This window comes from Pristiophorus japonicus, chromosome 18 (genome assembly GCF_044704955.1).
Source record: "Pristiophorus japonicus isolate sPriJap1 chromosome 18, sPriJap1.hap1, whole genome shotgun sequence".
NCBI lineage: Eukaryota > Metazoa > Chordata > Chondrichthyes > Pristiophoridae > Pristiophorus > Pristiophorus japonicus.
The window spans coordinates 34,840,733-34,853,158 of NC_091994.1; the positions used below are offsets into that span (position 1 = coordinate 34,840,733).

Sequence of the window (12,426 nt, forward strand, 5' to 3'; positions counted from 1 at the left end):
ACAACGCTTCGGGCTAGACATTACTTGCGGGTTTTTAGAGGCGGTGATGTTGGGCGGAGGATACATTTAGCAGTGGGAAATGGCTTGCGTCGGCAGCCGAAGAATTCAGCAGCTGCGCACTGACAGTGGGGCGGAGCGCTAAAGGAAAGGTTCCACACTTATCTCGGGGCACGAGGCTGAGTGAGCAACTGAATATTCGTTGCTAAAGAGCCGGCTTCATAGCGCCCTGAGAAAGGCCTCCCTGGAAAAAAAAAGTTGGAACAGAAAACTCAAAGAACTTTCCCTATATATTAATCACCCCAAACAAAGATAAATCGCAAAAACAATCACTTACCGCATGCAGTCATTCCTTCTCTCCCCACCACTGGGATGGCTCGGCCCGCCAGCTTTCTCCGGCAGGTTGTCTACGGGACGCTACGGGGTCAGAGCAAAACAAATTTTGAGATCGGGACGATACCAGGGCGGTGCACGGCACGATGCTCTCGGGCGATACTCCTCTGCACTGCCGGTACCGGCACACGGAAATTACCGAGCGGTACAAATGCCGGCACTCGCGGCCCTGTTGCGACCCTCGAATGTCCCAACGAATGTCCAGCCCCTTTACCTTCTGTCTGTTCATTTTACTTTGCCAATTTTCTTTCTTCTGTAACTTTTTCAAAAGAACACTGTCCCTTTGCTACATCTGAACACGAGTTGGTAAGCACATGAAGTGCTTTATTTTCTGAGGATATTCCATGTGGGCAGATTTCGGTTTGCCGCAGCCTGGGCCAGACACAGCGTCAGTGAGTGAGAAGCTGCAGAGCAGGACGTGAGCTCCTCCTGCTGGCCGCTCAGACACATTGCCTTCAGCCGCTGCACGGAAACAGCGATTCGGATTCGGACTTGGCGGAGTGATTCAGGGGGAGCAGCCACTTGTGTAAAGAGCAGCTTCCATTTGTGGCACAAGTTCACATAAAAAGCCTGATAGGAGTGGGTTCCGGGTAGATTGCAACGATAACTGACTTACCCCAGTCAGGAGAGAGGAAGTAAAATCACTCAAATGTTTCTAAAACTCTTTTTCAAGATTATTAAACTGAATTTATTAAAAGATAAAAATCAATCAGAAGAATTGATAATGGAATTATAGAAACATTTTTTAACCTCTAGAAAGAAAGGTCTTACATTTATATACAGGCTCACCGCTTCCAGCGTCCACACTTAGCTCAGGCAGCTGCCTATTTCAGGGAAACAGCACCAACCATTTGGCAATTTCAAAGGCAACGCTTATAATGTATTAAACCCGCTGACTATTTCGGGCAGTTCATAAACACTGACCCATCTGAAAGGCTCTGCTGATGTCAGTCAAAGTCAGGTCCTCGAGCAGGTTCAGTGAGGGGCTCACAGCTTGTTAACCCTGAATTGTTAATCTCCTCAACCAACACCACGACAACAGATTGGGGCTGAAATTCAGCCTCCAATAAAGGCCCGTTACTGACTCCCGGCCCAATGGCCGCCACGATCGAGATTCACCGCGGGGATTTCTCTGGTGGCCCCCAGTTCCGGCCCGCTGCTGCCGACCATCCCAAGTGCATCATCAAATGGCGCGCCGCTGATCTGCAGCACCTCTGTGGCACCCCACGCAAAATTTAGCTGGAAATATCATACATCCGCCGCGCAGTGCCCACGACAGCCTTGTTTTGTGTGTGTGAGCCACGGCGGCGTGGCGGGCCTTCAACGGGAGGGCGCACTACCGTGGCCGCCATTTTTTTTTTTGCCGGCCTACTTCCCGATCGGCCGGACAATTATGGCCCTGGGTTCGGCCAGGCAACTTGGCACCCACTCTCTCCCCTTTATTTTAAACCAACCACATTTATAAATTGTCTATAAATTTGTATTTATTGGGATGATTCAACATTTCATACCAATACATGTAATGTATTGTATTATGACCGACTTCCGGTCCGCTCCCAAAAAATTGCCAAAGAGCTGAAAATCGATCAAGAGTCCACCTCGTCTGACGCGACGGTAAAAACACTTTGAAAACAGTAGGTGCACCAGGTTTCCGGCGGGGCTGAATTTCTACCCCATTATCTGGTCATTATCGCATTGCTGTTCGTGGGAGCTTGCTGTGCGCCAATTGGCTGCCGCATTTCCCACCGTCACACCAGTGACCACGCTTCAAAAACTTCTTCATTGGCTATAAAGCACTTGGGGACATGCTGAGATTGTGAAAGGCGCTATATAAATGCAAGTCTTTCTTTTAATGTATTCGCCGATTTAAAAGGCTCTGTTAATTTCAGGCAAAGTTGAGACTTCAAGCGATTTCAATCAGCTGTTTGCACCTTGTCACCAGGCAGTTATCTCAGTGATGAGATTCTGGATACAACTGCTGACACTGAGGAGAGGCAAAAGCAGAAAATGCTGGAAATACTCAGCAGCATCTGTGGAGAGAGAAACCAAGTTCATGTTTCGGGTCGATGAGCCTTCATCAGAACCCTTTTACTCAGTCAGATTTCCTATTTTAAAGTGTATACCTTCTTGATTTTACAGTCCACCGCAGGCAAATGGCGTTGACAGCAATACATCCGTTATCAGCGGCAGGGACTGTACCGCCTTCCTCGTGCGATAAGTTTTTAAGTCGGTTCACGGGCTCCCAGGCCGCCTGTAATTTCTGTGGTCTAGAGGAGTCCGTGTTCCACGTATATGTTGAGTGTGTGAGGTTGCAGCCCCTCTTCCAATATTTGAAGGGGCTGCTCCTCAAATTCTGGTTGCACTTCAGTCCCACACTCCTGATCTTTGGGCACCCTGTGCGGAGGGGAGCGGGCAGGTCGGAAGGCCTCCTCGTAGGACTGCTCCTGGGCATGGCAAGGTGGCCATCACCCTGTCCAGGCAGCGGGCGGTCGAGGGGGTCATTCAGCCCAACTGCCTGCCTCTCTTCCGCGGTTACATCCGAACCAGGGTGTCCCTGGAGATGGAGCACGCAGTGTCCACCGGTACGCTCGCGGCCTTCCACGAAAGGTGGGCACCGGAGGGACTGGAGTGCATCATCACCCCCGGCAACCAAATTTTAATTTGATTTAAGTTAATTTGGTTAATGTGTTGGGTTTAGTGCCCCCCCCCGCCTTTAATCAGGGGGCACTTGTTTATTGTCTTCAGTAAAATAATTGTAGCGCCTTCCTCGAATGCAGGACATCCCACAGCACATCAAAGCCAATGGAATATTTTTTTGAAGAGCAGTTGCCCTCGTTACATCGTCAGTTTTAAACAGTAGAGCGCTGATTCCCTGATCCGGCAGTCCGGGCGAGGAGCATATTCGCAGGAAGAGCTGGTTGGGAAATCACACAACCAGAGTCCCTGCTATTTCCATCCATTTGAAGTAATGGACGGAAAAGTCAAGGACTGCAGACCCATTATTTCTCATCCAGCATTCCTTACAAGCGATATTCCTAGCTGGAACGGCTGGTCAGGGAACCGGATCTTTATTATTTTCTGCAGCCGGGGGCAAGATTTCAGAGTGCCACATGTCTGATTTGTTTGGTTCTCCCTGTTGTTTTCACAGCTGAGTTCCAGGCGCTGTGCAGCAGCGGTATCGGGATCACAGCCGATGGACGAGGTAGGGAAAAGAAGCGGCTCGCCGTACTGGCAAAACTGGAATTGGAATCTTCGCGGAGTGATTATTCAATTATGTTTAATATTCCATTTTTCTTTTCCACAAATCTCACCAGAAGCAGATTTTATTCATGGGCATGTGTCAAGAACAGACATTGGATAACACAAATTATTTGGGCAATTGGCCAATTTCATTCTGTAAGAGATATAATGGGATTTTTCTATTTATTGAGGGTTCATGTGAAACGTGATGACCTTGTTCCTCCTTAACCATCCGCAAAGGCTGAAAGAACGATCCAAATTTAAAATATTCCAAATTTAAACAAAAATAAAACAGCGTAGTGTATCTTCACAGTCTCACTGACCGAGCCGACTGACTCACAGTCTCACTGACCGAGACGACTGATTCACATTCTGTCTGACCGAGCCGACTGACTCACAATCTCACTGACCGAGCCGACAGACACACAGTCTCACTGACCGAGCCGACTGACTCACCGTCTCACTGACCGAGCCTACTGATTCAGTCCCACTGACCGAGCCGACTCATTCACCGTCTCACTGACCGAGCCAACTGATTCACAGTCTCACTGACCGAGCCGACTGACTTAGTCTCACTGACCGAGCCGACTGATTCACAGTCTCACTGACCGAGCCAACTGATTCACAGTCTCACAGACCGAGCCGACTGACTCACAGTCTCACTGACCGAGCCAACTGATTCACAGTCTCACTGACCGAGCCGACTGACTTAGTCTCACTGACCGAGCCGACTGATTCACAGTCTCACTGACCGAACCGACTGACTCACAGTCTCACTGACCGAGCCAACTGATTCACAGTCTCACTGACCGAGCCAACTGACACACAGTCTCACTGACCGAGCTGACTGATTCAGTCTCACTGACCGAGCCGACTGATTCAGTCTCACTGACCGAGCCGACTGACTCACAGTCTCACTGACCGAACCGACTGACTCACAGTCTCACTGACCGAGCCGACTGACTCACAGTCTCACTGACTGAGCCACCCGACTCACAGTCTCACTTTGCAATCCGACTGACTCACAGTCTCACTTTGCGAGCCGACTGACTCACAGTCTCACTTTGCGAGCCGACTGACTCACAGTCTCACTGAACGAGCCGACTGACTCACAGTCTCACTGACCAAGATGACTGATTCACAGCCTCACTGACCGAGCTGACTGATTCACAATCTCACAGACCGAGCCGACTGACACACAATCTCACTGACCGAGCTGACAGACTCACAGTCTCACTGATCGAACCGACTGACTCACAGTCTCACTGACCGAGCGGACTGATTCACAGTCTCACTGACCGAGCCAACTGATTCACAGTCTCACTGACCGAGCCGACTGACACACAGTCTCACTGACCGAGCTGACTGATTCAGTCTCACTGACCAAGGCGACAGACTCACAGTCTCACATTGCGAGCAGACTCACTCACAGTCTCACTGACCGAGACGACTGATTCACAGTCTCACTGACCGAGCCGACAGATTCACAGTCTCACTGACCGAGCCGACTGACACACAGTCTCACTGACCGAGCTGACTGATTCAGTCTCACTGAACGAGCCGACTGATTCTGTCTCACTGACCGAGCCGACTGACTCACAGTCTCATTGACCAAAACGACTGACTCACAGTCTGACTGACCGAGCCGACTGACTCACAGTCTCACTGACTGAGCCAACCGACTCACAGTCTCACTTTGCAAGCCGACTGACTCACAGTCTCACTTTGCGAGCCGAGTGACTCACAGTCTCACTTTGCGAGCCGACTGACTCACAGTCTCACTTTGCGAGCCGACTGACTCACAGTCTCACTGACCAAGACGACTGATTCACAGCCTCACTGACCAAGACGACTGATTCACAGCCTCACTGACCGAGCTGACTGATTCACAATCTCACAGACCGAGCCGACTGACACACAGTCTCACTGACCGAGCTGACAGACTCACAGTCTCACTGACCGAACTGACTGACTCACAGTCTCACTGACCGAGCCGACTGACTCACAGTCTCACTGACCGAGCCGACTGACTCACAGTCTCACTGACCGAGCCGACTGACTCACAGTCTCACTGACCGAGACGACTGATTCACAGTCTCATGACCGAGCCGACTGATTCACAGTCTCACTGACCGAGCCGACTGACACACAGTCTTATTGACCGAGCTGACTGATTCAGTCTCACTGACTGAGCCGACTGATTCAGTCTCACTGACCGAGCCGACTGACTCACAGTCTCACTGACCGAGCTGACTGATTCAGTCTCACTGACTGAGCCGACTGATTCAGTCTCACTGACTGAGCCAACCAGCTCACAGTCTCACTTTGCAAGCCGACTGACTCACAGTCTCACTTTGCGAGCCGACTGACTCACAGTCTCACTTTGCGAGCCGATTGACTCACAGTCTCACTGACCAAGACGACTGATTCACAGCCTCACTGACCGAGCTGACTGATTCAAAATCTCACAGACCGAGCCGACTGACAAACAGTCTCACTGACCGAGCTGACAGACTCACAGTCTCACTGACCGAACCGACTGATTCAGTCTCACTGACCGAGCCGACAGACTCACAGTCTCACTGACCGAGCCGACAGACTCACAGTCTCACTGACAGAGCCGACTGATTCAGTCTCATTGACCGAGCCGACAGACTCACAGACTCACTGACCGAGTCGACTGATTCACAGTCTCACTGACCGAACCGACTGACTCACAGTCTCACTGACCGAGCCAACTGATTGACAGTCTCACTGACCAAGCCGACTGATTCAGTCTCACTGACCGAGCCGACTGATTCACAGTCTAACTGACCGAGCCGACTGACTCACCGTCTCACTGACCGAGCTGACTGACTCACAGTCTCACTGACCGAGCCGACTGATTCACAGTCTCACTGACCGAGCCGACTGACTTAGTCTCACTGACCGAGCCGACTGATTCACAGTCTCACTGACCGAACCGACTGACTCACAGTCTCACTGACCGAGACGACTGATTCACAGTCTCGCTGACCGAGCCGAATGATTCACAGTCTCACTGACCGAGCCGACTGACACACAGTCTCACTGACCGAGCTGACTGATTCAGTCTCACTGACCGAGTCGACTGATTCAGTCTCACTGATCGAGCCGACTGACTCACAGTCTCACTGACCGAACCGACTGACTCACAGTCTCACTGACCGAGCCGACTGATTCACAGTCTCACTGACCGAACCGACTGACTCACAGTCTCACTGACCGAGCCAACTGATTCACAGTCTCACTGACCGAGCCGACTGACACACAGTCTCACTGACCGAGCTGACTGATTCAGTCTCACTGACCGAGCCGACTGATTCAGTCTCACTGACCGAGCCGACTGACTCACAGTCTCACTGACCGAACCGACTGACTCACAGTCTCACTGACCGAGCCGACTGACTCACAGTCTCACTGACTGAGCCACCCGACTCACAGTCTCACTTTGCAATCCGACTGACTCACAGTCTCACTTTGCGAGCCGACTGACTCACAGTCTCACTTTGCGAGCCGACTGACTCACAGTCTCACTGAACGAGCCGACTGACTCACAGTCTCACTGACCAAGATGACTGATTCACAGCCTCACTGACCGAGCTGACTGATTCACAATCTCACAGACCGAGCCGACTGACACACAGTCTCACTGACCGAGCTGACAGACTCACAGTCTCACTGATCGAACCGACTGACTCACAGTCTCACTGACCGAGCGGACTGATTCACAGTCTCACTGACCGAGCCAACTGATTCACAGTCTCACTGACCGAGCCGACTGACTCACAGTCTCACTGACCGAGCCAACTGATTCACAGTCTCACTGACCGAGCCGACTGACTTAGTCTCACTGACCGAGCCGACTGATTCACAGTCTCACTGACCGAACCGACTGACTCACAGTCTCACTGACCGAGCCAACTGATTCACAGTCTCACTGACCGAGCCGACTGACACACAGTCTCACTGACCGAGCTGACTGATTCAGTCTCACTGACCAAGGCGACAGACTCACAGTCTCACATTGCGAGCAGACTGACTCACAGTCTCACTGACCGAGACGACTGATTCACAGTCTCACTGACCGAGCCGACAGATTCACAGTCTCACTGACCGAGCCGACTGACACACAGTCTCACTGACCGAGCTGACTGATTCAGTCTCACTGAACGAGCTGACTGATTCTGTCTCACTGACCGAGCCGACTGACTCACAGTCTCATTGACCGAAACGACTGACTCACAGTCTGACTGACCGAGCCGACTGACTCACAGTCTCACTGACTGAGCCAACCGACTCACAGTCTCACTTTGCAAGCCGACTGACTCACAGTCTCACTTTGCGAGCCGAGTGACTCACAGTCTCACTTTGCGAGCCGACTGACTCACAGTCTCACGTTGCGAGCCGACTGACTCACAGTCTCACTGACCAAGACGACTGATTCACAGCCTCACTGACCAAGACGACTGATTCACAGCCTCACTGACCGAGCTGACTGATTCACAATCTCACAGACCGAGCCGACTGAAACACAGTCTCACTGACCGAGCTGACAGACTCACAGTCTCACTGACCGAACTGACTGACTCACAGTCTCACTGACCGAGCCGACTGACTCACAGTCTCACTGACCGAGCCGACTGACTCACAGTCTCACTGACCGAGCCGACTGACTCACAGTCTCACTGACCGAGACGACTGATTCACAGTCTCATGACCGAGCCGACTGATTCACAGTCTCACTGACCGAGCCGACTGACACACAGTCTCATTGACCGAGCTGACTGATTCAGTCTCACTGACTGAGCCGACTGATTCAGTCTCACTGACCGAGCCGACTGACTCACAGTCTCACTGACCGAGCCGACTGACTCACAGTCTCACTGACTGAGCCAACCAGCTCACAGTCTCACTTTGCAAGCCGACTGACTCACAGTCTCACTTTGCGAGCCGACTGACTCACAGTCTCACTTTGCGAGCCGATTGACTCACAGTCTCACTGACCAAGACGACTGATTCACAGCCTCACTGACCGAGCTGACTGATTCAAAATCTCACAGACCGAGCCGACTGACACACCGTCTCACTGACCGAGCTGACAGACTCACAGTCTCACTGACCGAACCGACTGATTCAGTCTCACTGACCGAGCCGACAGACTCACAGTCTCACTGACCGAGCCGACAGACTCACAGTCTCACTGACAGAGCCGACTGATTCAGTCTCATTGACCGAGCCGACAGACTCACAGACTCACTGACCGAGTCGACTGATTCACAGTCTCACTGACCGAACCGACTGACTCACAGTCTCACTGACCGAGCCAACTGATTGACAGTCTCACTGACCAAGCCGACTGATTCAGTCTCACTGACCGAGCCGACTGATTCACAGTCTAACTGACCGAGCCGACTGACTCACCGTCTCACTGACCGAGCTGACTGACTCACAGTCTCACTGACCGAGCCGACTGATTCACAGTCTCACTGACCGAGCCGACTGACTTAGTCTCACTGACCGAGCCGACTGATTCACAGTCTCACTGACCGAACCGACTGACTCACAGTCTCACTGACCGAGACGACTGATTCACAGTCTCGCTGACCGAGCCGAATGATTCACAGTCTCACTGACCGAGCCGACTGACACACAGTCTCACTGACCGAGCTGACTGATTCAGTCTCACTGACCGAGTCGACTGATTCAGTCTCACTGATCGAGCCGACTGACTCACAGTCTCACTGACCGAGCCGACTGACTCACAGTCTCACTGACTGAGCCAGCCGACTCACAGTCTCACTTTGCAAGCCGACTGACTCACAGTCTCACTTTGCGAGCCGACTGACTCACAGTCTCACTTTGCGAGCTGACTGACTCACAGTCTCACTGAACGAGCCGACTGACTCACAGTCTCACTGACCAAGACGACTGATTCACAGCCTCACTGACCGAACCGACTGACTCACAGTCTCACTGACCGAGCGGACTGATTCACAGTCTCACTGACCGAGCCGACTGACTCACAGTCTCACTGACCGAGCCGACTGATTCACAGTCTCACTGACCAAGGTGACAGACTCACAGTCTCACTTTGCGAGCAGACTGACTCACAGTCTCACTGACCGAGACGACTGATTCACAGTCTCACTGACCGAGCCGACTGATTCTGTCTCACTGACTGAGCCGACTGACTCACAGTCTCATTGACCGAAACGACTGACTCACAGTCTGACTGACCGAGCCGACTGACTCACAGTCTCACTGACTGAGCCAACCGAATCACAGTCTCACTTTGCGAGCCGACTGACTCACAGTCTCACTTTGCGAGCGGACTGACTCACAGTCTCACTTTGCAAGCCGACTGACTCACAGTCTCACTTACCGAGCTGACTGATTCAGTCTCACTGACCGAGCCGACTGATTCAGTCTCACTGATCGAGCCGACTGACTCACAGTCTCACTGACCGAGCCGACTGACTCACAGTCTCACTGACTGAGCCAGCCGACTCACAGTCTCACTTTGCAAGCCGACTGACTCACAGTCTCACTTTGCGAGCCGACTGACTCACATTCTCACTTTGCGAGCCGACTCACTCACAGTCTCACTTTGCGAGCCGACTGACTCACAGTCTCACTGAACGAGCCGACTGACTCACAGTCTCACTGACCAAGACGACTGATTCACAGCCTCACTGACCGAACCGACTGACTCACAGTCTCACTGACCGAGCGGACTGATTCACAGTCTCACTGACCGAGCCGACTGACTCACAGTCTCACTGACCGAGCCGAGTGATTCACAGTCTCACTGACCGAGACGACTGATTCACAGTCTCACTGACCGAGCCGACTGACTCACAGTCTCACTGACTGAGCCAACCGAATCACAGTCTCACTTTGCGAGCCGACTGACTCACAGTCTCACTTTGCGAGCGGACTGACTCACAGTCTCACTTTGCAAGCCGACTGACTCACAGTCTCACTGACCAAGACGACTGATTCACAGCCTCACTGACCGAGCTGACTGATTCACAATCTCACAGACCGAGCAGACTGACACACAGTCTCACTGACCGAGCTGACAGACTCACAGTCTCACTGACCGAACCGACTGACTCACAGTCTCACTGACCGAGCCGACTGACTCACAGTCTCACTGACCGAGCCGACTGACTCACAGTCTCACTGACCGAGCCGACTGACTCACAGTCTCACTGACCGAGACGACTGATTCACAGTCTCACTGACCGAGCCGACTGATTCACAGTCTCACTGACCGAGCCGACTGACACACAGTCTCATTGACCGAGCTGACTCATTCAGTCTCACTGACCGAGCCGACTGATTCAGTCTCACTGACCGAGCCGACTGACTCACAGTCTCACTGACAGAACCGACTAACTCACAGTCTGACTGACCGAGCCGACTGACTCACAGTCTCACTGACTGAGCCAACCGACTCACAGTCTCACTTTGCAAGCCGACTGACTCACAGTCTCACTTTGCGAGCCGACTGACTCACAGTCTCACTTTGCGAGCCGATTGACTCACAGTCTCACTGACCAAGACGACTGATTCACAGCCTCACTGACCGAGCTGACTGATTCAAAATCTCACAGACCGAGCCGACTGACACACCGTCTCACTGACCGAGCTGACAGACTCACAGTCTCACTGACCGAACCGACTGATTCAGTCTCACTGACCGAGCCGACAGACTCACAGTCTCACTGACCGAGCCGACAGACTCACAGTCTCACTGACAGAGCCGACTGATTCAGTCTCATTGACCGAGCCGACAGACTCACAGACTCACTGACCGAGTCGACTGATTCACAGTCTCACTGACCGAACCGACTGACTCACAGTCTCACTGACCGAGCCAACTGATTGACAGTCTCACTGACCAAGCCGACTGATTCAGTCTCACTGACCGAGCCGACTGATTCACAGTCTAACTGACCGAGCCGACTGACTCACCGTCTCACTGACCGAGCTGACTGACTCACAGTCTCACTGACCGAGCCGACTGATTCACAGTCTCACTGACCGAGCCGACTGACTTAGTCTCACTGACCGAGCCGACTGAATCACAGTCTCACTGACCGAACCGACTGACTCACAGTCTCACTGACCGAGACGACTGATTCACAGTCTCGCTGACCGAGCCGAATGATTCACAGTCTCACTGACCGAGCCGACTGACACACAGTCTCACTGACCGAGCTGACTGATTCAGTCTCACTGACCGAGTCGACTGATTCAGTCTCACTGATCGAGCCGACTGACTCACAGTCTCACTGACCGAGCCGACTGACTCACAGTCTCACTGACTGAGCCAGCCGACTCACAGTCTCACTTTGCAAGCCGACTGACTCACAGTCTCACTTTGCGAGCCGACTGACTCACAGTCTCACTTTGCGAGCTGACTGACTCACAGTCTCACTGAACGAGCCGACTGACTCACAGTCTCACTGACCAAGACGACTGATTCACAGCCTCACTGACCGAACCGACTGACTCACAGTCTCACTGACCGAGCGGACTGATTCACAGTCTCACTGACCGAGCCGACTGACTCACAGTCTCACTGACCGAGCCGACTGATTCACAGTCTCACTGACCAAGGTGACAGACTCACAGTCTCACTTTGCGAGCAGACTGACTCACAGTCTCACTGACCGAGACGACTGATTCACAGTCTCACTGACCGAGCCGACTGATTCTGTCTCACTGACTGAGCCGACTGACTCACAGTCTCATTGACCGAAACGA

At 52.5% G+C, this 12,426-nt stretch overlaps 1 protein-coding gene across 1 annotated transcript in view; it reads left to right on the forward strand.

Moving 5' to 3' along the window:
- fbn2b (fibrillin 2b) overlaps positions 1-12,426 on the forward strand; it is a 563,973-nt gene that overhangs the window by 135,465 nt on the left and 416,082 nt on the right. Inside the window, exon 18 of the mRNA XM_070859858.1 lies at positions 3,539-3,592. Coding sequence (XP_070715959.1) covers positions 3,539-3,592 — 54 coding nt within the window. The remainder of the gene's footprint in view (positions 1-3,538; positions 3,593-12,426) is intronic.